At 40.7% G+C, this 26,812-nt stretch overlaps 1 protein-coding gene across 5 annotated transcripts in view; it reads right to left on the bottom strand.

The window, feature by feature from the left end:
• dnai4 (dynein axonemal intermediate chain 4) overlaps nt 1-26,812 on the bottom strand; it is a 110,396-nt gene that overhangs the window by 29,928 nt on the left and 53,656 nt on the right. For 2 of the 5 annotated variants that reach the window (XM_073063155.1, XM_073063156.1), the window contains 6 exons: nt 24,833-24,919; nt 18,078-18,229; nt 17,020-17,177; nt 16,353-16,477; nt 5,375-5,473; nt 2,089-2,318 (listed from right to left, as the gene is read on the bottom strand). In XM_073063155.1, coding sequence (XP_072919256.1) covers nt 2,089-2,318; nt 5,375-5,473; nt 16,353-16,477; nt 17,020-17,177; nt 18,078-18,229; nt 24,833-24,919 — 851 coding nt within the window. Of the gene's footprint in view, nt 1-2,088; nt 2,319-4,833; nt 5,064-5,374; nt 5,474-16,352; nt 16,478-17,019; nt 17,178-18,077; nt 18,230-24,832; nt 24,920-26,812 lie in introns of those variants that run through there. The other 3 variants (XM_073063158.1, XM_073063157.1, XM_073063159.1) reach the window with 2 other exon arrangements.

Genomic DNA, 26,812 nt, shown 5'->3' with positions numbered 1-26,812 from the left:
ACATACTGAGCTTCTCTTAATATATATGGGATTCACCACCTTTTAAAGCTGCATATATGAATGAGATATGGCAACCAATACTACTGCAGTACAGAATAATTTGATGACTGTCAAGACTTTTAGGTTGTCCTGAGAACAGTGCAGCAAATTCCATACCAGGCAATAATAAAAAAAGAGAAACTACTGCAAGTATCAATGGCAAATGAAACAACCTATGTTTCAGATTGATAAGTGACTTACTTCAGAATTCAGAAATCTAGAAAAACTAAAACACAATACAGGCCCTTTGGCCCACAATGCTATGCCGAACATATACTTACTTTAGAAATTACCGAGGGTTACCCATAGCCCTCTATTTTTCTAAGCTCCATGTATCTATCCAGAAGTCTCTTAAAGACACTTTTGCATGCATGTCAGGATGAGTCCCTTTTGTCTGCATGAATGCAAGAGCTGCTTCCCCTTACTCTGATTAGGAACAAGGTCTACTTTTTATTTCACTCAAAGCAGTTTGGAATCCTTGCAAGCAGTTGATGGACCCTAGAATATCAGGATTTTTATCACTGTAATCTAAACCACTCATTAGTGGTTGAGATTACTGGCATAACAGTGCCAAATAAGACATGCCAGTGGTTGGCAATGAGCTGGAGAAGTGTTTAAATTCAAAAGGCACAATCACATTGAATGTATTGAATGATAGATGCATCTCCAACACTGATAAAAATTTGGCCAATAACCAGCACACCGCTAGCTGTCCATTTGGCAAATGTCCCATTTAATTTGCTCCAGAGCTAGAATGCTGAAGCAAAACCAATTCAGGTTTAGATTTATTTATCACGTGTACATCAGAACATACAGTGAAATGTTTGTGTTAACTAATGTCATGCCTCAGGATGTGCTGGGGCCAGTTCAGCAGTATCACCACACATTCTGGCACCAACATCATATGCCCAGAATGTTCAGCAGAACAAGACAAGGAACAACAACAGCAGCAGCAAAACAAGCCCCTTTCCTACCCTCCCACCCACTCACACAGGCAGGCCTCCAACCCCAGGTCACGCCACCTCCCTAGACTCAAAGACTTCATGATTCCAACCACCAGACCCTGGCAAAGACTCACAGACTTTAAGCTTCTGACCTCCATACAAGGTGACCTAGGGGCTTCAACTTCAGGTTTCTACCTCCAAACTTGTATGGACCTCTACCCAGGACTTGCTGATCTGCAGGATCACCAGCCCTTGTGCCTACTGCCCACATAAACCACCAACACAGGACTTCCCGACCTGGGGATTGCTGGACTTCATCCTCCACACCTGCCGACCCGACATCCTGGAGTGCGGACCTTTGACTGTAGAGTGCGCTGAACACCAACTCCTGCTCCTGACATCTAACTCTTCATCATCCCTGTCCCTAAACCATAACCTGATCCTCAACACTTACATTGTGCCCAAAGCCATCCCTGTGAACATTTTAAAAAATTGACGGACAACACAGCAAGGCGCCATCCTTGCATTGAATTTTCCTCTATGTTGCCATCCCTGTTTTATGGCAAGCTCTGTGTTCAATGTGAGAATGTGATATAGCCCTACAAAACCTTGCTTCTTATGCAATTTTTTCACATCTTCCTGAAAGTACTGATTACTTACATTAACATGGTTACAGAATTTCCAGTGCTCCACACTGCAAACTTCATGCTTAATGTTATTGAATAATAATACTATTTTTGTATAGTGAAGCCAATCTGTTTTCATTTAATGTCAATGTGGTGCACTTTACACATAAAGCCCACTGACTTTATACATAAAGCTTATATGTTACTCAAATATTGCCATCTGGGTAATTGCCTTAAATTCTATCCCCAATTCTGCCTTCTCCTTTGTCATGGGGCAGCTCATAGATTAATTATGAAATTTCAGCAAATTTCTTGGCTATGCTTAGTAAACATCTGATTAAAAATCATAACCTTCTGGTCTCAAAATATTCATAGCAATACCACGTGTTATGAACTAGGTTAGTGAAAATTGTATTATTCTAAGATTAATGGCTTACTTTCAATCTATAGTATTCAAAAAGGCAAAAGGAAATACCGACATGTTAACCGAAAGGTCCCAGATTTCCACTCTGTTCTCATTAACTGCTCCAAACACAGTTGCTGATTTTGGTGACCACATGATGCTGTGCACTGCCTTTGTAACAGTGGAAGTAAAGCGCAGAACTGGTCGTACTATATCCTGACTCCATAAATGAATGGACCAGTCAGAAGAGCAGCTCAGAAAAGTATCATGAGAAAATGGTGACCATGCTATTTTATACACAGGACCCTAGAAATGAAACAAAGGTTAATTGTGTGCTGGTCACAATACTGTCTTTTCTGACCACTCTGCTCTTATACCCTCAGCTAATTTCTTTATGCTCTGTTTTAAAACAAGACTCAATGCATTGACTTTGTGCAAATTGAGACTTAAAACCTTCTTTCTGTAATTTAGCAACTTTTAAAATCTAAGCTTGATGTAACCTAACCATTTTTCTGTTTCACTTTACAGCTTTGATTTGGTACAGGAACTAACTCTCCATCCAGGCTTTTAACCATATAACAATTACAGCACGGAAACAGGCCATCTCGTCCCTTCTAGTCCGTGCCGAACGCTTATTCTCACCTAGTCCCATCGACCTGCACTCAGCCCATAACCCTCCATTCCTTTCCTGTCCATATACCTATCCAATTATACTCTAAATGACAATATCGAACCTGCCTCTACCACTTCTACTGGAAGCTCGTTCCACACAACTACCACTCTCTGAGTAAAGAAATTCCCCCTCGTGTTACCCCTAATCCTTTGCCCCCTAACTCTCAACTCATGTCCTCTTGTTTGAATCTCCCCTACTCTCAATGGACGAAGCCTATCCACGTCAACTCTATCTATCCCCCTCATAATTTTAAATATCTCTATCATGTCCCCCCCCCCCAACCTTCTACGCTCCAAAGAATAAAGACCTAACTTGTTCAACCTTTCTTTGTAACTTAGGTGCTGAAACCCAGGTAACATTCTAGTAATCTTCTCTGTACTCTCTTTATTTTGTTGACATCTTTCCTATAATTCGGTGACCAGAACTGTACACAATACTCCAAATTTGGCCTTACCAATGCCTTGTACAATTTTAACATTACATCCCAACTCCTATACTCAATGCTCTGACTTATAAAGGCCAACATACCAAAAGCTTTCTTCACCACCCTATCCACATGAGGTTCCACCTTCAGGGAACTATGTACCATTATTCCTAGATCACTCTGTTCTACTGCATTCTTCAATGCCCTACCATTTACCATGCATATCCTATTTTGATTAGTCCTACCAAAATGCAGCACCTCACACTTATCAGCATTAAACTCCATCTGCCATCTTTCAGCTCACTCTTCTAACTGACCTAAATCTCTCTGCAAGCTTTGAAAACCTTCTTCATTATCCACAGCGCCACCTATCTTAGTATCATCTGCATACTTACTAATCCAATTTACTAAAACCTTTTGATAAAAGGTTTCATTTCTTGAAATAATTGTGTAGAATCCTGGAAGATTATTAACACCATGAATCAAAGGAATTTTCTGACATGTCGCTATACAGGTCTTTCTATCTTTGTGTTCTTGATCAAAGGTGCACAAACTTTAGAAGGATAATGGATATAGTGGACTATAGGGCCAGTTTCTGTGCTGTATGGCTATGTCCCATTAACCCATTTCTCAACTAGCTAAAGTAAACACAATGCATTTACAAAAGAACTGAGGGAATGTAGAAACTAAAACTATATTTTTATTCATACAGAACTGATGTTATACCTGGGAATGTACATATATCAAAACATTCCTAATGGTGGCAGCAAAAGAAAAAGAATATACAGTTATGTTGATTTTGGAAAAATAAATGGCAGGAATGACAACAGGATAGTTTAACATATTACTTTAGTTTATTTAGTTACTTGCCCTCCTGTAACCATATGAAGCCACAGTTACTTTTTCTGATATGCCACCATTATACTTCTATTCAAGCTAAAAGTAAATGGAAAAATCAATCTCATCTCTAAAATATAAATATCTCTTGGCCAGACAGTTCTCAATGTCAAGTCGATCTCGTGGTGGGGGCAGTTTGATTAAGACACATCTAAATTTTGAGACTAAATTTTGAATTCTTATGTCACATTCAGGAGTTCATCCTGACTTCACTAAGGAATCATTCTTTTTTTTTAAAGTTACCCAGGGACATCATCATAATTATGATCCACTTTTAGTTCACTTTCCCCAGTGGGTAACTAGACAAGTTTTTTTTAAATTTCTGCTAGAGTCTGAAACATGTGTCTCAGGACTCTGCTGGCTAAGCTGTTTGCTCAAAAGTATTTATCAATGATCAGAATAAACAATGGGCAAAAGTAGTTTTCAGGCAAGTATATAACAAGGAACATTTTAACAACCATTTCCTTGCATTGTTTCTAGTTTGTACCATTAGCTAATTAACGGCAACTCTATCCAGAGGTACAAAACTGAAAACTGAAGAAACAAAAGGAAGTCAAACAATAGATCCCACTACCATTGCATTTTTGATAACTGGGAAGAGACAAAAAATAATTAATTGCCAAGAATGTAAATGACAAATCGAAAAAAAAGTTAAAAGGCCCAAAATGAAAATGTACACTCAGTGGACACTGTTTCTTTTAAAAAGGTACACCTATATTCCTGCTTGTTAATGCAAATGTGTAATCAGCCAATTAAGTGGCAGCAATTCAATACATAAAAACTTGCAGACATGGTCAAGAAGTTCAGTTGTTGTTCAAACAAAACATCAAAATGGCAGGAAAAATGTGATGCAAGTTTTTCTTGCATGATTGATTGATGCATGAATGATTGTTGGTTCGAGTATCTCAGAAACTGCTGTTCTCCTGAGATTTTCAGACACAACGGTCTAGAGTTGACAGAAGACAGTGGAAAAGCATTCAGTGAGCAGCAGTTCTGTGGGTGAAACTGCCTTTTTGATGAGATGTCAGAGGAGAATGGTCAGACTGGTTCAAGTAGGCTGGAAGGTGACAGTAATTCAAATAACCATGTTACAACAGTGGTTCACGGAATAGTATCTCTGAATGTGCAACATGTCAAAGTTTGAAGTGGATAGGCTACACCAACAGAAGACCACGAACATACAATCAGTGGCCACTTTATTAGGTACAGGATACCTGAGGGTATACTAATGTCAACTGCCTTCTTGTCAGCCTTGAATTGGAAAAAAACCAATAAAATCGATACCTTCTTATTATTAAATTTCAGTTCCATAGGCATTATTAACAGGATCTATGGTACATTTAATTTTGAATTTCTTTTGTCACATACCTTGTGAACTCCATATGTTTCTAAGAACTGTTCATTATAGGAACATGAGCATTTATGAATGTAACCTTCTTCTGTCCCAGCCAGATAAATATTAGTTTCCTACAGAAATCAGAGATCAGTTTTAAAGGCAATACAATAATTAAATCAATAACTTTAACATACAATAATTAAACCAGATAAATTGGGTTAATATTGGGCCAGAATTCTTTATTGATGATTTTAACATGATTTATCCCTAAATATTTTCCCAAAGATCATGCAACAGGTGAATGTTTCTGTTTAGTTATTGCCCAAAGAATATGTTAAGATTGTTAATAATATGCAGCAGTACCTTGCCAAGTAAACTTCTACGTATAATAGACTTGTACTAGCTGTCCTGTTTGGGACTGAAAAAAAACACTGTTGGCATCAAATGAAATGCAACTTTCTTAAAGCTGATGTGTAAGTTCTCAAAGCTGATTCAGAATACCAAAGCATTAAAAAAATACCTAAGGTTGTTATAGCCCGGAGTGGTAGTGGGGATAAGCTCCTGCTACCTATAAAGTGCTCCGAATGGTGTGCGTCACTGACAACCAAGGCCAACTCTTTGACTTCACATGTGGCTTAGCTACTAGGTCCAGTGGAACCGTTGCTACTGACAAGAGAAGGGGCAAGGGCGGACCACTGGTGCCTCAAAACCAGTCGCTTCGGACAGGTGGGGCTCGTCATCTCAGACTGCAGCACACCCAGGAGAAGGAAAAGGAAAACTCTGATTTTAAACCTCCACTGCCTTGCGGCCATACCCACCCTTGGGAAGGGCTTCGGGAGTAAACCCCGAGAAAGAAATCCAGAGCCAGGGTCCCTAAGGCAGTTTGCTGTGTTTACAACTTCACTCTGGCAACCTCTACAACAACACTGTTGGCAAGCTACAGTATATCAGCACTTGCCCTTCATATGGTGACTGGTATCTATCAGTGACGTGGAGAGGGGGAACCCATTGCAATGGGCAATAGCAGTTCTTCAAATCTTCCCACCCAGGCTTGCGCCCTGGAGAGGACACAGTCCACCAGAGGCACAAACCCAAGATCCCCTGGGATCGACAGCTGCCTACTACAAAAAGTACTGAGAAACCCAAGTGGTCCAATTATGCCCTTAGACTATTCTACCACAGAATGGCATCATGGCTGATCTGTTACTAACTCTATATAATGGCTATTTCTCAAAATACTGGCTGTTGTCTTATCCCTCTTAATGACCACAGAAAACAAAAATCTTTAAGTCCTAGATATAAAATTAACAAATGATCTTCAATTCACATTGTTTGCAGAAGAATGTTTCAAACCTAGCATAGTGTGCGCATGCGCTGGCCGTGCATGCAGCCTGTTACAACAGCTCCGACTAGTTGTAAAGTTTTTCCTACCTATGGCCATCAAACTTTACAACTCCTCCCTAGGAGTGTCCGACACACTGAGCCAATAGGCTGGTCCTGGACTTATTTCCACATGGCATGATTAACTTATTTTTATTTAATTATTTATGGTTTTATATTGCTATATTTCTTCACTATTCTTGGTTGGTGCGGCTGTAACGAAGCCCAGTTTCCCTTGAGATCAATAAAGTATGTCTGTCTATACTCTACATTCCTAAAAGTCTGGCTCTGAATTTTGTTCTTTGCACTTAATGAGTCTCCATAACTAATAACTCATCCACATCTACCCCATTACTTCTCTTCATAACATGAATTTTGATGAAAAACAACCTTTAACCTTCTAAGTTTCAGGCTCCACCTCTTAGTTTGTATTCATCAACTTCAAAGGAAATAAATGTGTTGGGGATGAGAAACAGTAACCTGATACAGTAAAGACACCTACATCAAATTTTGTTTATTAACCACAGTTCTGCCTGCCACATTCCAAAGACACATGGTTTAGGGCTAGTAAGTTGTGAGCATGCTAGCTTGATGCTGGAAGCACAGTGACACTTGCAGGTTGCCCTAAGCACATCCTTGTACTGTGTTGGCTGTTGAAGTAATGACGTATCTCATTGAATGTTTCAATGTACATATGGCAAATACGTACATATGTACTCTATTATTCCAAGCAAATTCATCACCAAACTCTGGACCTTGGGAGTTAATGTCTGGATTCTTGACTTGATAACCAAGAAACTGTAATCAGTAAGGACATCTTTTTATTTACTTATTCGTGTGTTTGTTTGTTTATTTATTCCACAACATGGAGTAAAAATCTTTGCATTATGACTCCATCGCAATGTACAGAGACATATGAATTTCTAAGTCTAATGGCTTGTAGGAAAAAGCTTCCCGTAGTCTGTTGGTCCTGGCTTCAATGCTATGGCACAGTTTGCCAGACGGAAACAGCCAGAACAATTTATGGTTGGGGTGACTGGTGCCCCCAGTGATCTTTCAGGCCTTCTTTATGCACCTGCTGTTGTAAGTGTCCTCAGTAGAGGGAAGTTCACATCTACAGATGTGCTGGACTGTCCGTACCACTCTCTGCAGTGCCCAGCGATCAAGGTTGGTGGAGTTCCCATACCAGGTGGTGATACAGCCACAGCTGTACAGCTCTCAATGGTGCCCCTGTAAAAGGTCTTGAGGACTTGGGGGTTCATGCCGAACTTTTTCAGTCACCTGAGGTGGAAGAGACGTTGTTGTGCTTTTTTTGCCACACAGCCAGTGTGTACAGTCCAAGTAAGATCTTCGGTGATGGGTATACCAAGGAACTTGAAACTACTCACCCTCTCAACTGCAGTCCCATTGACGTTGATCAGGCAAGCCTGTCTCCATTCCTCCTGTAATCTATGATCAACTCTTTTGTTTTTGGACATTGAGGGAGAGGTTGTTATCATGGCCCCACAATGTCAGGGTATTAACCTCTCCTCTTTAGGCTGTCTCATCACCACTAGAAATATGGCCAAAATCAATTCACAAACAAGAGAAAAGCTGCAGATGCTGGAAATCCAGGCAACACACACACAAAAATACTGGAGGAACTCATCAGGCCAGGCACCATCTATGGAAAAAAAAAAGTACAATTGATACACTTTGGGCTAAAATCCTTCAGCAGGACTGGAGAAAAAAAGCTGAGGAGTAGATTTGAAAGGTGGGGGGAGGGGAGAGAGAAATGCCAGGTGATTGGTGAAACTTGGAGGGGGAGGGATGAGGCAAAGAGCTAGGAAGTTGATTGGTGAAAGAGACAGAAGGCCATGGAAGAAAGAAGAAAGTGGGGGGGGGGGGGGAAACGAGCACCAAAGGGAGGAGACGGACGGGCAAAGAGGTAACACAAGAGAGGGACAAGGGGATAGGAAATGGTGAAGGAGGGTTTGGATGGCATTAATTGAAGTTTGAGAAATTGAAGTTCATGCCATCAGGTTGGAGGCTACCCAAACAGAATATAAGGTGTTGTTCCTCCAACCTAACTATGGCCTTGTCGACAGTGGAGGAGGCCATGGATGGACATATCGGAATGGGAATGGGAAGTGGAATTAAAATGGGTGGCCACTCAATGTCGTGTCACCTGCAAATTTGATCAGCAGATTGGAGCTGTGTGTGGCAGCACAGTCGTAATTGTAAAGGGAGTAGAGGAAGAGACTCAGGATACAAGCCTGGGGGGCACCTGTGCTGAGGGTCAGAAGGGCGGAGGTGAGGGAGCCCATCCTTACCACTTGTCGGCAATCCGATAGGAAGTCTAGCATCCAGCTGCACAAAGTGGGGTACAGGCAGAAGTCTCTGAGATTTATCTATCAAGTCTGGAGGGAATTATGGTGTTGAACACTGCCTCTTCTCCAGATAAGTGAGGACAATGTGTAGTGCTGTGTCTTTGGTGTCATCAGTAGACCAGTTCTGTCAGTAGACAGGTGGTCCAATGTGGGTGGTAGCATGCTACAGATGTAGTCTTTAACCAGCCTCTCAAAGCATATGCTTATAATTGAGGTGAGAGTGACAGGGCATCAATCGTTCAGGCATGCTACCTTGATTTTCTTAGGTACAGGGACAATGATGGACAATTTGAAACAGGAGAGCACTACTCACTGGGAGAAGGAGAGATAGCAACACCTCTGCCAATACTATAATAAACAAGGGCTTCCCAACCTTCTTTATGCCATGGACCAATACCATTCAGCATGGGGTTCATGGACTCCAGGCAGGGACCCCCTGTTCTAAACACTGGTGCTCACAAGACAGAATCCTCAGCCCACTACTCTACTCCCTGTAAGCGTATGATTGTGTGGCCAGATTCTGCTCTAACACCATTTACAGTTTTGAAGATGTAATGTTTGCATTGTAGTGGACCGCATCTCAAATAATGAGTCAGAGTACAGGAAGGAGATAGAGAGCTTAATGATAAGGTGTCATTTCAACAACCTTTCCCTCAATGTCAACAAAATGAAAGAACTGGTCATTGACCAGAAAGGGGAATAGTTTCCTTTCTCTTGCCTCTGTCCCGTCTTGAAGAGTGGAGCAACATTTGAAATTTTCCAGTGCGTATGTTCCTGTCCACCTCCATAGCTTTGAGGTGCATATGATCCTGTCCACCTCCATAGCTTTAAGGTTGAGGGCTTCAAGTTCCTAGGTGTCATCATCAATTGTCTGGTACAACGATGTTGATGTCATGACCAAGAAAGCTCACCAACACCTCTACTTTCTTGGGAGACTAAAGAAATTCAGCATGTCCCTGTCGATTCTTACCAATTTTTAAGCAATCCACCATAGAAAGCGTCTTGTCTGGATGCAAGACAATTTTGAATGGCAACTGTTCTGCAGATGACCACAAGAAACTGCAGAGAGTTGTGGACACAGCTCAACATATCACAGGAACCAGCTTCCTTTCTGTCTAAACCTCTCACTGCCTCAGCAGAGCAACCAGTATATTCAAAGACACCACCCACCACAGACATTTTCTCTTCTCCCCTCTCCCATTAGGCAGAACATACAAAAGCCTGAAAGTAAATACCACTAGTCTCAAGGATACTTCTATCCCACTGTTATCTGACTCAGATAAGGCTTGTAGCGGCACCTTGTAAAAGACCTGAAAATCCAAGTACACAACATTAGCCAATTCTGCTTTGTCTATCCTGCTTGTTATATCTTCAAAGAATTCCAACAGATTTTCAGGCAAGCTTTTCTCTTCAGGAAACCATGCTAACAATGGCCTATTTTATCATGTGTACCCAAATACCCCAAAACCACATCCTTCACAATTAACTCCAACATCTTCCCAACCACACTCCCTTCTTGAAGAGTGGAGTGACATTTGAAATTTTCCAGTCTTCCAGAACCACTAATCCTTCACAATTACTAATGCCTCCACAATTTCTTCCTTAGTTGGTAACTTATCTACCTTCAGACCTTTCAGTTTTCCAAGAACCTTCCCTATAGTAATGGTAACTTCATACATTTCATGACCCCCCCCCCCCCCCAACACCTGGAACTTCCACCATATTCCTAGTGTCTTCCACAGTGAAGACTGATACAAAATACTTATTCAGTTCATCCACAATTTTGTTGTCCCCCATTACTACCTCTCCAAGATCGTTTTCCAGTGGTCCAATATCCACTCTTGCCTCTCTTTTACACTTTATGTATCTGAAGAAAGTTTTGGTATCCTCTTTAATATTATTGGCTAGCTTACTTTCATATTCTACCTTAAAATCCTTAATGACTTTTTTAGTTGCCTTCTGTTGGTATTTAAAAGCTTCCCAAATCCCCAAACTTCCCACTAATATTTGTTCTATTTTATTCCCTCTCTTTGGCTATTATGTTGGCTTTGAATTTCCTTGTTAGCCATGATTGTGTCATCTTGCCTTTATAAGACTTCTTCCTCTGGGATGTATATATCTTTCAGAATTGCTTTCAGAAATTCCAGTCATTGCTGTTCTGCCAGTGTTCTTTTCCAATCAATTCTGGCCAACTCCTCTCTCATGCCTCTGTAATTCCCTTTACTCCACACTAATACTGATACATCTGACTTCAGCTTCTCCTTCTCAAATTTCAGGGTGAATTTGTTCATATTATTATCACTTATTATCTGGAGGGGTGGAGCTTATGATGATGGCACTAAACGACGACTCCTTTGCTTGCATCTTCGGAAACAGCCCTACTCTATCCTTAATATCTCTTTTATCCCATTTCAAAGTTCTTTTGAAGACCCTGACCTGGAGTTACATGCTGACTTCAGTTCTTTGCAGAAATGGCACCCAATCCCAAGGCCTCATGACGGGCCACTTTTCGATATACCAAGCTGCAGCCTGGAAGACCAGCGCGCCTTCAGGGTGCCAGATTTTCATGGCTTTGGAGACAGGCTGATCCAAGGCCGGTGTTTCCACCGCTGACTGATTGGTTGTGGGAGTACACGGAAGATCGGAAGCAGCAAGCTTACTACTGGCTATGTGCCCAGCGACCCGAGTTCTTTAGGCACAGAGCTTGAAGAAAGTGACACAACAGACTTTTAACACCATAAATCAGTGAGTTGTTTTGTTATATCTCCCCTCTTGCTGTGAAAACGGAGACACCACTTTTTCCCTTATTAGGCAGAGAGAGAGCCTGTGGTATGTCGAATACTGGGTGAACGAGTAGTTTTAAAGGTTTCAAAAGTACATTTAATGTCAGAGAAATGTATACAATATACATCCTGAAAAGTTCTTTCTTCGCAGAGTAGCCTTAGGGGTACTGCAAGTCTGTGTCTTTATTGATGCTTTGCTGCACACTTGAGTGCTCGGTGGGGCTGCCGATGCTTTTTGCTGGTGGGTGGGGGGGCCATTGCTTTGCTGCTGCTTATGCATGAGAGCTGGGGGGGGGCCTTTGGGGTTCTAACGTTTAACTGTCATTCATTCTTTCGGCACCCTTCTGTTTTCATAGATGTTTGCAAAGAAAAAGAATTTCAGGATGTATATTGTATACATTTCCCTGATATTAAATGTACTTATTGAACTTACCCAAAGAGTTCTTTTATCTTAAGCTATTTAATTAATTCCAGTTCATTGCACAATGGACTTGGATGAGTGCAACTCCAACAACTCAAGAAACTTGACACAACTCAACAATATATGTTTGTTATGCAATCAAACACCCTAAATGTTCATTTCTTCCACGAACAATGCACCTTTGCATTACAGATGCAATGTGAACTATCTACAAACTGCACTGTAGTTACTCATTTAGGTTGCTCATTGGACAGAGGCAATAGACACACTGGAAAATCAGCACCTTGAATTTCTCTATATCCTGAAAATAAAATGAAAAGCTCAATCTATACACATGGAAATCTGCCAAACTGCCCTTTACAGTCTGTGATTGTTTGCCATTTTCTCCTACAAGATGGGGGGAAGGATATTAGTATATTATAGCATGTGGTGCTGCCCTAAATGCCAACTGTGTAACAGGCAATAACTATAGCATGTGAAATGGTCGTTATGATCATGTAGCTAGAAGTATAGATAAAGCACAAAGTGATCAAGTTAGAACAGTGGTTAAGTAAATGAGATTGTAGTTTGTGAATATCATGTAGGAGCATTGATTGATACAGACTGTTATTGGGTGACTGAAGGGCTCACACAATAAAGAACAATGAAGTGTTTAACGGTATTTTAGGTTGTCATTAAAACTTTCTGCAATTGAATCAAACCCAGAATTCATCAGCTAATTTGGACACCTCCCACTATTGTTTCTTCATTTCTGTCCTGAAGAGCTATAACTTTTGATCTATTAAAACATCTCCACAGATGCCCACTTATTCTAGAAAAATTTTCAGCATTAAATAGATACTTTATTTATCCCAAAGAAAATTACAGTGCCACAGCAGCGTTACAAATTCACAGATATACAAATATCAGAAGAGAAGTAGGAAAGAATTTAAAAAATAAGTTACTTGTCTTATACAAGTGGGTCACCACTTCCCGAGCTATAGGTTGACTTATTATAGAGACTAATGGGCAAGGGTAAGAATGTCCTCATATAGCGCAATTTGAAGCAGCACAGTTGTCTTAATCTAATACTATACATCCTCCTCTGTTCAACCAAGGTGGCATGCAGAGAGTAAGAAACACTGTCCAGAATTGCCAGGATTTTTTATAGAGTCCTTTCATCTACCACAGCCTCCAGTGTGTCCAGTTTGACTCCTATAACAGAGCCAGCATTTCTAATCAGTTTATTGAGCCTGTTAGCATCACCCATGTTGATACCATTGCACCACCGCATAGAAGATTGTACTGATGGTAGAACAGGTCTGGACTGGTACTCCAAAGGACCTCAGTTTCCTCGGGAAGTAGAGGTACACCTTGTACACAGCCTCTGTGTTGGTGCTCCACTCAAGTCTGTCATCCAGGTGCGCCCCCAGGTACTTATAGATCCTCACTACAGCCACATCCTCACTATCAATAGTACCAGGGAACAGTGCAGGCTTAGTCTTCCTAAAATCTATCACCATCTCCTTTGTCTTACTGATGTTGAGCTGCTGATAATTCAGCTTGCACCATTTGACAAAGTCCTCCACCAGGGCTCTGTATTCATCCTCCCATCTTCCCTTTATACACCCAACTATTGCAGAGTCATCAGAGAATTCCTGCAGATGACATGACTAAGTGTCATATCTAAAGTTCGAGGTATACAGAGTAAACAGGAAGGGAACCAATACAGTCCCCCGTGGGGCCCCAGTGCTGTTTATAGCTTATGCCTGACACACAGCTCTAAAACCACACAAACTGCAGACTGCCAGTCAGGTAGTCCATTATCCAGAACATAGTGGAAGTGACAACCTGCATTGAATGGAGCTTTTACCCCAGCAATGAGGGCTGTGTGGCATTGAAGGCACTTGAGAAATCAAAAAAACGTGATCCTCACAGTGCTGCCCTGCTTATCCAGATGGGAGTAGGATCTGTTCAGCAGGTAGATGACAGCATTGTCAACTCCAATATGCTCCTGGTAGGTAAACCGCAGGGTACAATTTGCTTTAAGTGATTACCTCCTCTATAAGAAGGTGTGGATATGACTTAATTGGGACAGATTAGTTTCAGAAATTGAAAGGGTGAAGGAACCTTTGTTGACAAAAGATGTGGAATGACTAACCAAGAGGAAGAAAGAAGCTTACTTAAGGTTTGGAAACAAAGATCAGAAAATGCTCTTGGCATCTTACAAGATAGCAAGGAAGGATCTTAAGAATGGACATAGGAGAGCCAGAAGGGGGCATGAGAAGGCTTGGCAAATAGTATCAAGGAAAACCTTAACCCATTCTATATATTGTATATGTGAAGAACAGGAAGATAACAAGAGTGCGGGTAGGACCAATCTATCCCTGATACCTGGAGTCAGAGGAGGTAGGGGAAGTCCTTATTGAAGACTTTGCTTCAGTATTCACTAGTGAGAGGACATTGATGACTGTGAGGACAGCTTAAACTGACTGAGATGCTAGAACATGTCAACATTAAAAAAGAGGGTATGCTGGAATTTTTGAAAAATATTAGGATAGATATGTCTCCAGGACCCGGATATACCCAAGGGATTGCTGTGTCTTTGGTGGTGATCATTGCATCCTCAGTAAACACAGGAGTAGTACCAGATGATTGAGGGGAGTGAATATTATTCCATTGTTCAAGAATGGGAGTAGGGATAACCCAGAATTAAAGACCAGTGAATCTCACAACAATGGTAGGAAAATTATTGCAGAAGATTTTTGGAAGCAGGGTTTATGAACATTGGGGGAAGCATACTCTGATTAAAGATAGTCAGCATGGCTTAGTAAAGGACAGGTCCTGTCTTATATGCTTGACTGAATTCTTTGAGGATGTAACAAAACACAGTTATAAAGGTAGAGCACAATGGATATGGTGTGTATGAATTTTAGTAAGACATTTAGTAGGGTTCTCCACAGTAGGCTCATTCAGAACATCAGGAGGCATGGGATTCAGTGACATTTGACTGTGTGGATTCAAAATTGCCTTGCCCATATAAGGTAATTGTAGGTGGAGCGTATTCTGTCTGGAAGTCAGTGACAAGTGATTTTTCACAGGGATCTGTTCTGGTACTCCTGCTCTTTGAGATTTTGAGATTATAAATAACTTTGATGAGTAAGTAGAGAGGTGGGTTAGTAAACTTACAGAAGACATAATTGTTGACATTGTTGTGGATAGTGTATAAGTTTGTTGAGGGTTACAAAGGACATTGATAGGATGCAGAGCTGGGCTGAGAAGTGGTAGATGGAGTTCACTGCCGAAAAGTGTAAAATGATTCACTCTGGAAGGTTGAATTTGAAGATAGAATACAGGATTAATGGCAGATTTGTAGAAGTGTGGAGGAACAGAGGGATCTTGGAGTCCATGTCCATAGATCCCACAGAGTTGCCACGCAGGTTGATATGGTTGTTAAGAAGGCATTTTGTATTTGGCCTTCATTAGTCACGGGATTGAGCTGAAGTGCTGTGAGCTAACGTTGCAGCTCTATAAAAATCTGCTTAGACCACTCTTGGAATATTGTATTCAGTTCTGATTGTCTCATTCTAGGAAGGCTGTGGAAGCTTTACAGAGTATGCAGAGAAGTTTATCAGGATGCGCCTGGATATAAGAGTATGACTCAGGAGGATAGGTTTAGTGAGGTAAGGCTTTTCTCTGTAGAGCAAGAGAAAGAGAGGTGGCTTAATAGAAGTATACAAGATGGACAGCCAGACATATCTTCCCTGGGCAGAAATGACTAATAGGAGGGGGCATAATTTTAAGGTGATTGATGGAAAGTATGGTGGGAATATCAGAGTAAAGTTTTTTGTTGCACAGAATGTGCAGTCAGGGATAGTGGTAGAGGCAGTTACATTAGGGGCCTTTAAGAGATGTTTAGATAGGCACATGGATGATGGAAAAATGGAGGGATATATGGAAGGAAAGGGTTAGATTGATCTTAGGTTAGTTAAAAGGTCAGCACAACATTGGGGGCTAAAGGGCCAGTACCATGCTGAAACGTTCTATGTTCCAAAAGTTTAGATTTTATTAAACATACCTTTGGATGGAAATCAAAACACATCCCTGGCGCTTGGTGAGATATAGATGCCTCATTCTTCTTTTCTTTATCAGTCATAATTTTTTTAGATGTCTGTACACTTGTTCGTTTTATCCTCATTAAATCTAGGGTATAAAATGAATGTTACACAATGAAACATCATGAATTCACATTCCTGTGATAGCAGCACAAGTGAGGATTTATTTATTTATTTGCCTGAAACTTATTCGGCCTCAGTCAGATAAATAAATAAGAAATTGTAATGAATTATGGGCCGGCTGGTACTGTAGTGGCATCAGCATGGGACTTCAAGGAAGATGATCCTGAGGTTAAACCCAGCCGGGTCCCAACCTGGGTAGCAGTATCTGCATGGAAAAAAGACCTGGTAATCTACTTCCTTATCTTGTCATGAAAACCCTATGGACCTTATGGTCCATGAGATCACGAAGAGTCAGACTCAACTAAACAACTGAACAATGACAACAATGAATTATAACGTAAAAATATCTGTTTTAAGTGAAATTTAACCTTGGAATTGAAGCTGCAAAATTGAAGCCTCAATTCCTTATTCAGTTGTACTTCAGAGACAACTTAAGAGTGGCAAAATAAACAGTAATTTACTGCTTCTTCCCATCTCCAACACTCTATGATTGGATTCAAGGCTTACCAGATGATTCCAGTCCTTTTGCAAGGGTCCATTTGGCAATCCTACCATCTGCAGCAATGGAGAACAATGTCCCTTCCTTTTCATCCCCTTTGGAATTTCTATCCACTTCAGTCCACTTCAGTTGCCAGACAGGGCCAATGTGCTTATTCATATCATTACTACAAATGATAAAAATGACAATTTTTTCTAAAGTCCCCAATTGAAATATGATATTCAACTTTTTAAGAGTACTTGTCCATGAACAACAAACAAGGTGTTGCTGGCATTCATCACCACCACCTACATTTCATATCCTGGAGTCACCCCATATCCAAACTTGCCAGGTCCACTATCCTGCACAGTCAAAGTGTCCCACACTCCAGTATTTGGACCTAATGCACTAAAGTAGAACTGCTACCAAGGTTTCCCTGAAACCCTTGACAAATGCAACCACCATGGCCCCAACTTGTCTAGATGCGAAAAATTAAAAATTAAAAAATTCACACCCCAACAATCACTATTGAAATTAATGGAACTGAGTATATGGTGTATTAACCATGTACCACTAAATATTGACAAGTGAGTTTGGGATTTCCAATGCAGGGAAGTTTGAAAATATGGATTTGCTGCCATTTGCTGCCCGTGGTTCTATATTACTGCAAATAATTTAATACAGGTTCCAGCTTATCAAAGGGCTAATATTTACAAAGATGGCTGGTTTCAATTCAGAGGCAAATAAACACTTGGTTAAAATTATTTTGGTGCTCTAAAAACAACAGGGTGAATCTTAACTTTGGCTGACAGATCCAAATGGAATTGCCAACATTCAAACAATTGCCCAGTGGTAAATCCTTGCGTTAAATGGAGAGACTGTATGCCCAAATGCATTAAATAGTATTTAGCGCCTCATTTCTTACTACAATCTGTTACTGGAACCAAGTATTGCTGAGTTTATCTCTCTTCTGACTTAGCAGTCAGAACTACACAAGTTCAGGAACTCAACCAACTTAGGGAAAAAGAAAAACGATGATGCTCAGCACTGCATTGTCATGGTAACCAAAATAATTTGGTGATCTCACCTGCTATCCAGAACCAATCCATTTTCAGAGCTGCGTACATTGTAGATAGCCACAAGTCCATCGTAGAAGCCAACTGCCAGCAGATTGGGACTATCCGAGGAGAAATCCAATGCTGTAACACCACTTTCACAGTTATAGATGCGCTCAGGCCACTAGTACAAATGCAAATGTACATTTTTTGAGGGTGGAAGTAGTAGTACATCTATTATCACATTCTGATTCAAAAACATCTTTCTTCTAAAGAAATGGAATTTCCCCAAATAATAATTGAGGAATGTAAAATGGGTTGCTAAATTACACTCAACTCATACACTATTACACAAAACCAAAACCTGCACTAGTATTTGGAACTTGAAAAAGGAAACTATGGGATGCATCTGTGTACCACAGGATGGTAGGGGTTCCCATCCAATTACCAGCACAGTTGCAGATTTTTTAAAAATATAAATGAAAGAGAAATGCAGATATGACTTTTTGGACTGGAGGACCAAGAGGACTATAACAAATCAATACTCTGCAGAGCAGCGCTAAGTTGTATACAAGTGTAATCCTAAAGAATTCATCTAATTCAGTAGATTTTTGAAGATGTAGAGTCATAGAACACTACAGCACAAAAGTAAGAGTAAGGGGAAATATGAAGCTATTAGGCAGGAACTTGGAAGCATAAATTGGGAACAGATATTCTCAGGAAAATGTACGGCAGAAATGTGGGAAATGTTCAGGGGATATTGCATGGTGCTCTGCATAGGTATGTTCCAATGAGACAGGGAAAGGATGGTAGGGTACAGGAACCCTAGTGTACAAAGGCAGTAGAAAATCTAGTCAAGAAGAAAAGATAACAGAAGTTTCAAAAAACTAGGTAATGATAGAGATCTAGAAAATTATAAGGCTAGCAGGAAGGAGTTTAAGAATGAAATTAGGAGAGCCAGAAGAGGCGATGAGAAGGCCTTGACAAGCCTTCAAGGATTAAGGAAAACCCCAAGGCATTCTACAAGTATGTGAAGAGCAAGAGGTTAAGACGTGAGAGAATAGGACCAATCAAGAGTGACAGTGGAAAAGTGTGCATGGAACTAGAGGAGATAGCAGAGGTACTTAATGAATACTTTTGCTTAAGTATTCACTACGGGAAAAGTACCTTGGCGATTGTAGGGATGACTTACAGCAGACTGAAAAGCTTGAGCATATACTCGTTAAGAAAGAGGATGTGCTGGAGCTTTTGGAAAGCATCAAGTTGGATAGGTCACCAGGACCATATGAGATATACCCCAGGCTACTGTGGGAGGCAAGAGAGGAGATTGCCAAGCCTCTGGCAATGATCTGGGAGAAGTTCAGGAGGATTGGAGGGTTGCAGATGTTGTTCCCTGATTCAAGAAAGGGAGTAGAGATAGCCAGGAAATTATAGACCAGTGAATCTTACTTCTGTGGTTGGTAAGTTGATGGAGAAGATCCTAAGAGGCAGGATTTATGAACATTTGGAAAGAAATAATATGATTAGGAATAGTCAGCATGACCTTGTCAAAGGCACGTCATTCCATAGGAGCCTGATTGAAATTTTTGAGGATGTGACTAAACACATTTCTGAAGGTAGAGCAGTAGATGTAGTGTATATGGATTTCAGCAAGGCATTTGATAAGGTACACCATGCAAGGCCTATTGAGAAATTGAGGTGGCATGGGATTCAAGGAGACATTGCTTTGTGGATCCAGAACGGGCTTGCCCACAGAAGGCAAACAGTGGTTGTAGATGGGTCATATTCTGCATGGAGGTCAGTGACCAGCGGTGTGCCTCAAGGGTTCTTTTCTGGGACCCCTTCTCTTTGTGACATTTATAAATGATCTGGATGATAATGTGGTAAATTGGATCAGCAAATTTGCTGATGATACAAAGATTGGAGGTGTAGTAGACAGTGAGGAAAGTTTTCAAAGCTTGCAGAGGGATTTGGACCAACTGGAAAAATGGGCTGACAAACGGCAGGTGGAGCTTAATGCAGACAAGTGTGAGGTATTGCACGTTGGAAGGACAAACCAAGGTAGAACATACACGGTAAATAGTGCAGTAGAATAGAGGGATCTGGGAATACAGATACATAATTCCCTAAAAGTGGCGTCACAGGTAGATAGGGTCGTAAAGAGGGCTTTCGGCACAATGGCCTTTATAAATCTAAGTATTGAGTATAAGAGTTGGAATGTTATGGTGAGGTTGTATAAGGCATTGGTGAGGCCGAATTTGGAGTATTGTGTGCAGTTTTGGTCACCTAATTACAGGAAGGATATTAATAAGGTTGAAAGAGTGCAGAGAAGATTTACAAGGATGTTGCTGGGACTTGAGAAATTGAGTTACAGAGAAAGGTTGAATAGGTTAGGACTTTATTCCCTGGAGCATAGAAAAGTGAGGGGAGATTTGATAGAGGTGTATAAAATTATTATGGGTATAGATAGAGTGAATGCAAGCAGGCTTTTTCTGAGGCTAGGGGAGGAAAAAAAACAGAGGACATGGGTTAAGAGTGAAAAGGGAAAAGTTTAAAGGGAACATTAGGGGAGCTTCTTCACACTGAGAGTAGTAGGAATATGGAATGAGCTGCCAGTTGAAGTGGTGAATGCAGGCTCACTTTTAACATTTAAGAAAAACTTGGACAGATACATGGATGAGAGGGGTATGGAGGGATATTGTCTAGGTGCAGGTCAGTGGAACTAGGCAGGAAAATGGTTTGGCACAGTCAAGAAGGGCCAAAAGGCCTGTTTCTGTGCTGTAATGTTCTATTGTTCTATGGATGAGGAAGTGGAGGGATGGGTTAGTAAATTTGCTGAGGACACAAAGGTTGGGGCTGTTCTGTATAGTGTGGAGGGCCATCAGAGGTTACAGCAGGACATTGATAGGATGCAGAACTGGGCTCATAAGTGGCAAATGGAGTTCAACCCCGATAAGTGTGAGGTGGTTCATTTTGGTAGGTCAAATATACTGGCAGAATATAGGACTCTTAGCAGTGTGGAGGGATCTTGGAGCTTGAGTCCATAGGACACTCAAAGATGCTGTGTGGTTAAGAAAGCGTACAGTGCATTGGCCTTCATTGAGTTCAAGGACCGAGAGGTAATGTTGCAGCTATATAGAACCCTAGTCAGACCCCACTTGGAGTACTGTGCTCAGTTCTAGTCACCTCACTACAGGAAGGATATGGTGCATATAGAAAAGATGCAGAGGAGATTTATAAGGATGTTGCCTGGATTGGGGAGCATGCTTTATGAGAATAGGTTGAGTGAATTTGGCCTTTTCTCTTTGAAGTGATGGAGGATGAGAGGTGATCTGATAGAGGTGTATAAGATGATGGGAGGCATTGGTCATGTGGATAGTCAGAAGCTTTTTCCCAGGACTGAAATGGCTAACTCGAAAGGCCACAGTTTTAAGGTGCTTGGAAGTAGGTACAGAGGAGATGTCAGGGATAAGTTTTTTATGCAGAGAGTGGTGAGTGCATGAAATGGGCTGCAGGCGGTGGTGGTGGAGGCAGATACAATAGGGTCTTTTAAGAGACTCTGGGATAAGTACATGGATCTTAAAAAAAAAAATAGAGGCTATGGGTAACCCTAAGTAAATTCTAAAGTAAGTACATATTTGGCACAGTGTTGTGGGCCGAAAGGTCTATATTGTGCTGTAGGTTTTCTATGTTTCTGTGCTTTAGAAACAGGGCCTTCAGTGGTCTCTGTCGAACCATCAGCCATATGAAAAAACGTAACTGAAAGAATGTCAGTGCAGGTGTGTGGATCTGCATAAAGGCCTCAAAAAGCATTGATCTAATATTCACCTTATATTCTTTATATATTGTACATATTAATAGATTGCAACTCTGCCAAATAGACTTATTTCTTGAAGCTCATCTTAAATTGGAGACAAGTGCTCCTAAAAAGGTAGAGACTCTGCTGCAAGGAAACAGATAGCTGATGACAAGTTGGGTAGAAGTTTTCAGGTTGACAAGCAGTGATCTAAATAAATATATCCTTCTTCATAGCTTGTATTCTGTAAATAGTCATTGTAGCACAAAAGAAATTGATCTTTTAAAATTGAATCAAATAGTTTTCACTGCTGGCAACATTTTATACATCCCATGGGCAAATTGGAACCAATGCTTCAAAACCATGCACCATGCAGTTACCATGGTTACTTTGACAGAATCTTCTGCCAAGAAGGACAAAAGCAACAAGTTCATCGGAAAACAACCAACAGCAGGTCCCTCTCAGAGATACACACCTCCCTTGCTTGGAAATATACAGCCATTCCTTCCACATTAACTGGCCCCAGTCCTATAACTCCCTACTCTACAGCAGTGAGGGAAGACAGCAGAAAGGCTGTATAGGTTCAAGAACCTTGGATCTTTTCAAGGATGATGAAGGATGGGCAATAAGTGCTGTCTTGCCATATTACAATAAATTGGTTAAGTACAAAATTGTATTTTTCTGATCCTACTTATTTTTTAAAATAAAATTTGGTCAAGTAATACAATCTAATTGTATTACCTCATCCTGCAGGCATAACTAGAAGCAACATGGTAAACTAGGTAGCAAATGTAGTCACAGTTAGCAGTAGTTCAGGAAGTTCAGTCTGCTTAAAGAAATCTAGATTTAAACATGATGGCATCAGCTACCATGCTGCCCCTAAAGCCTGCTCATCCATTCAATAAAATCATGGATGACCTGATTGTAGCTGAACTCCAAATGACTAACTGTCCCCAACTTAAAGCTTGATGAACGTAGCAAGTCAGGCAGTAACTATGGAAGGAAATAGACAGTTGCTATTTCAGGCCAAGACCATTCATCAGGATAGGAAAGAAAGAGGGGATACAGCCAGTATAAGAAGGTGAGGGTGGGAAGGAGCTGAGCAAAATCTAGTGAATGATAGTTGGATCCAGGTATGGGTGGTATGTGTGGTAGGCAGGTGGGGGTGGAAGTGGGAATTTTTATTTGTATTTAGAGATATAGCATGGAATAGGCCATATTGGTCATTCAAGTTGTGCCACCAGCAACCTGCCAATTTAACCCTAGCTTAATCATACGTACATTTACAATAATCAATCGACCTACTAACTGTAAGTCTTTGGACTGTGGGAGGAAACCGGAATATCTGGGGGAAACCCACACATTCATGGGGAGGATTTACAAACTCCTTACAGAGGATGCCAGGATTGAACTCCGACACTCCGAGCTAACCACTACGCTACTGTGGCGCCAAGAAGCTAGTAGGTGATGAGTGGAAATGACAAAGGGCTAAAAATGGAATTTGATAAAGAGGACAATGGACTCTCAAAGAAGATAAGGTGGGGAGGGGGGGAAACCAGTGTGAAGACTGGATGATCGGCAAATTGAGAGTGTAGGAGAGGGAAATAAGATTGAATTGAATTGACTTTATTTCTTACATCCTTCACATACACCACGAGTAAAAATCTTTACGTTACATCTCCATCTAAATGTGCAATGTGCAATCATAGTAATTTACAATAATTTATAATAAATAGAACAGTCAATGCAATATAGAGTACACTTAGGTCTGCCTGACTTCAGCAGTCTGATGGCCTGGTGTAAGAAACTGTCCCAGAGTTTGTTGGTCCTGGCTTTTATACTGCGGTACTGCTTCCCGGATGGTAGCAGCTGGAATAGATTGTGGTTGGGATGGCTTGGGTCCCCAATGATCCTACAGGCCCTTTTTACACACCTGTTCTTGTAAATGTCCTGAATCATGGGAAGTTCACAACTACAGATGCGCTGGGCTATCCGCACTACTCTCTGAAGAGTCCTGCGATTGAGGGAGGTACAGTTCCCATACCAGGCAGTGATGCAGCCAGTCAGGATGCTCTCAATTGTGCCCCTGTAGAAGGTTCTTAGGATTTGGGGGCCCATACCAAACTTTCTCAACAGTCTGAGATGAAAGAAGCACAGTTGTAACTTTTCCACCACACAGCTGGTGTGTACAGACCACATGAAGTCCTTGGTGATCTGGATGCCGAGGAACTTGAAGCAGTTTACCCTCTCAACCCTAGATCCATTGATGTCAATAGGGGTTAGCCTGTCTCCATTCCTCATGTAATCCACAATTAGCTCCTTTGTTCTTGTGACATTGAGTGAGAGGTTGTTTTCTTGACGTCACTATGTCAGAGATGACTTCTCCTCTGTAGGCCACCTCATTATTGTTTGAGATAAAGCCAATCAATGTAGTGTCGTCGGCAAATTTAATTAGCAGATTAGCAAATGGAGTGATGGGATGGTGCAATAAGGGAAATGAAACTGGGATAGATGGGAGTGGTTAACAGAATTTAAAGAAATTTGTGTACATGCCATCAGGTTGGAGACTATCAAGGTAGAGTCTGTTCCTCCCATCTGCATCTAGCCTCAACTTGGCATTAGAGGCCAGGACTGTCACATTAGTGTGGGAATGGGGAAGAGAATTAAAATGGCTGGCCACTGGGAGGTCTGGACTGAAGGCACTCCACGGTGATCCCCAAATCTGAATTAGGTCTCACTGATGTCGATGAGGTCGTGCCAATCATCTGTACATTTCCCTCCATAAGTTCTGCCTGACCTGCTGAATTCCTGCTGAAATGCTCCAGCTTTTTGGGTATTACATCTGATTTCTAGCATCTACAGTCTCTTGTGTTCAACCAAGAGATGAAAAAGATCTAGAATTAAAACTCTACCGTAAATCATTTGGTGGAAACCAGAGGCACAATTAAAATATTGCCTGAGTTGTGAATGTTTCAATAACTTACAACTTACCATTGGATTTTTCAGTGACCAGCAGCAAATCAATCCTCCATTTTGTTCCTTATATCCAAAGCTTCCATAACCTACTGCTAGTAGGTCCTGAATGTCAACAAAACACAATTTTTATGATAGACATAAAAACATAATCCTAAATTATCTGATTTTTTTCAGAGTTCTAGCAATTGTAATTATTTCTTAATATTTTAATCAACTGATCATGAAATATCATCTTATTAGGAAGTTCCCTGCAAACAGAGAATCTATTTAATAAAAACTCTCCATCATTAAAATTCAAATCCAATTCAAAGGTACACAAGCAACATCCACAAAACGGCTAGGAAGTCTTTAAATTTCATTTTGAGATCAGTTTGATACAATGCTTACCATTTAAAAAATAACTATTCTGGCATTCATTCCAAAATTTGCTTTTATCCATACTAATTAACTTTTCATCCTTAGATCCAGTAGTTTAATATGGAATAAGTAGATAATACAGTGGACTATTATGAATGGATGAACTACAAAAACCTGGAAAATTGATTGCATCACACTATTTAGCAGGCACGATACATGCTTAAGAGTCTAATATGGAATAGAAGAAGTCTTATCAGTCTACAAGACTTCTTAAGCCTATCATGCCAGTCAGCAAAATTTAAGGTTGATATGATCCTGGCCTCATTTCCACATTCTTACCCATTCTTCAAAATCTTTGCCATATAATCCATAGATCTGTTTCAGCTTTGAATATATTTAATAACTGAGCCTTCACAGTGCTCTGGGATAGAAAATTACCAACATTTATTTGCTCACAAAATCCTCCTCCTATCTTAAGTGGGAGACTCCTTACTCTGAAACAATGTCATCCAATTATGGACTCTTTTATGAAGAAAAGCATCCACCCAGCATCTGTCCTGGCAAAAGTACATTTATTATCAGAGTATGTACACTACACTATATGCAACCTTAAGATTTGTCTTCTTGCAGACAGCCATAAAACAAAGAAACACATTAAAACCCATTAAAAAAAACCCACACAACAAAAACTGTCAAACCCCCAAATTGCGAAAAAAGAAGAAATTGTGCAAGCATTTGAAAAAAAGTAAACAAGTAACACCAAGAACTTGAACTGCAGAGTCCCCAAAAGCGATTCGACAGCCATGGAGCCAGTTCAGTGCTCAGGCAAGTGAAGCCAGTCCAGGAGCTCATTGGCTGCAAAGCCAGTTCAGCACTGAGGTGAGTGCTGATGGTTGCAGGCCACAGCTGTAGTCAGTTTAGCGCTAAAGCAAGTAATCTTCAGCTCCCATAGAACCTTAAATGGTTCAATAATATCAATCTTCATTATTCTAAAATCAAACAAGCCAAGGCTGAACTTCACCACCCAAGTCAACACCATCACTCCAGAAATCAACTTTGTGAATGTTCTAAAGGAAATTAAAACTGCATGACTTTCTAGAATTGTAGCAAGACTTTCTACTTTTGTATTCCTCTTCCTTGTAATATATGCCTTATGATTACCTGTTTTATCTACATGTTAATTTTGTATTTAGCTTTTGAGTACCCCTGCACCCATCTGTTAAGCAAACTCTTTAGACTTTTTCCATTTAAACAGAATTCTGCATTCTTATTCTTCTACCAAAGTGGATAACCTCACATAACCATCTCCTAAATTCTTGCCCACCCACCAAATCTATATACACCTGCATATGGTCAGATGTATGGTAGAAGAATGAGAATGCAGAATTCCGTTTAAATGGAAAAAGTCTAAAGAGTTTGCTTAACATCTTGCTTTCTCAGCAATCTTTAGTAACTTAGCTTGCCTACAGAAGGCAGAGGGTGGTTAAAGTTGGAGTGTATTCATGCCTCAGGTGGGTGAACAGTGGTGTTACTAAGGCTGCAGATGACATGAAAGTTGATGGAGTTGTTGATAGTGTAGAAGGTTATCATAGGTTACAATGGAATACCGATAGGATGCAGAGATGACTGAAAAGTGGC

This window comes from Hemitrygon akajei, chromosome 12 (genome assembly GCF_048418815.1).
Source record: "Hemitrygon akajei chromosome 12, sHemAka1.3, whole genome shotgun sequence".
Classification (NCBI taxonomy): domain Eukaryota; kingdom Metazoa; phylum Chordata; class Chondrichthyes; order Myliobatiformes; family Dasyatidae; genus Hemitrygon; species Hemitrygon akajei.
The sequence above is the reverse complement of the archived record's forward strand: the minus strand, read 5'-3'. Positions and strand labels throughout refer to the sequence as shown.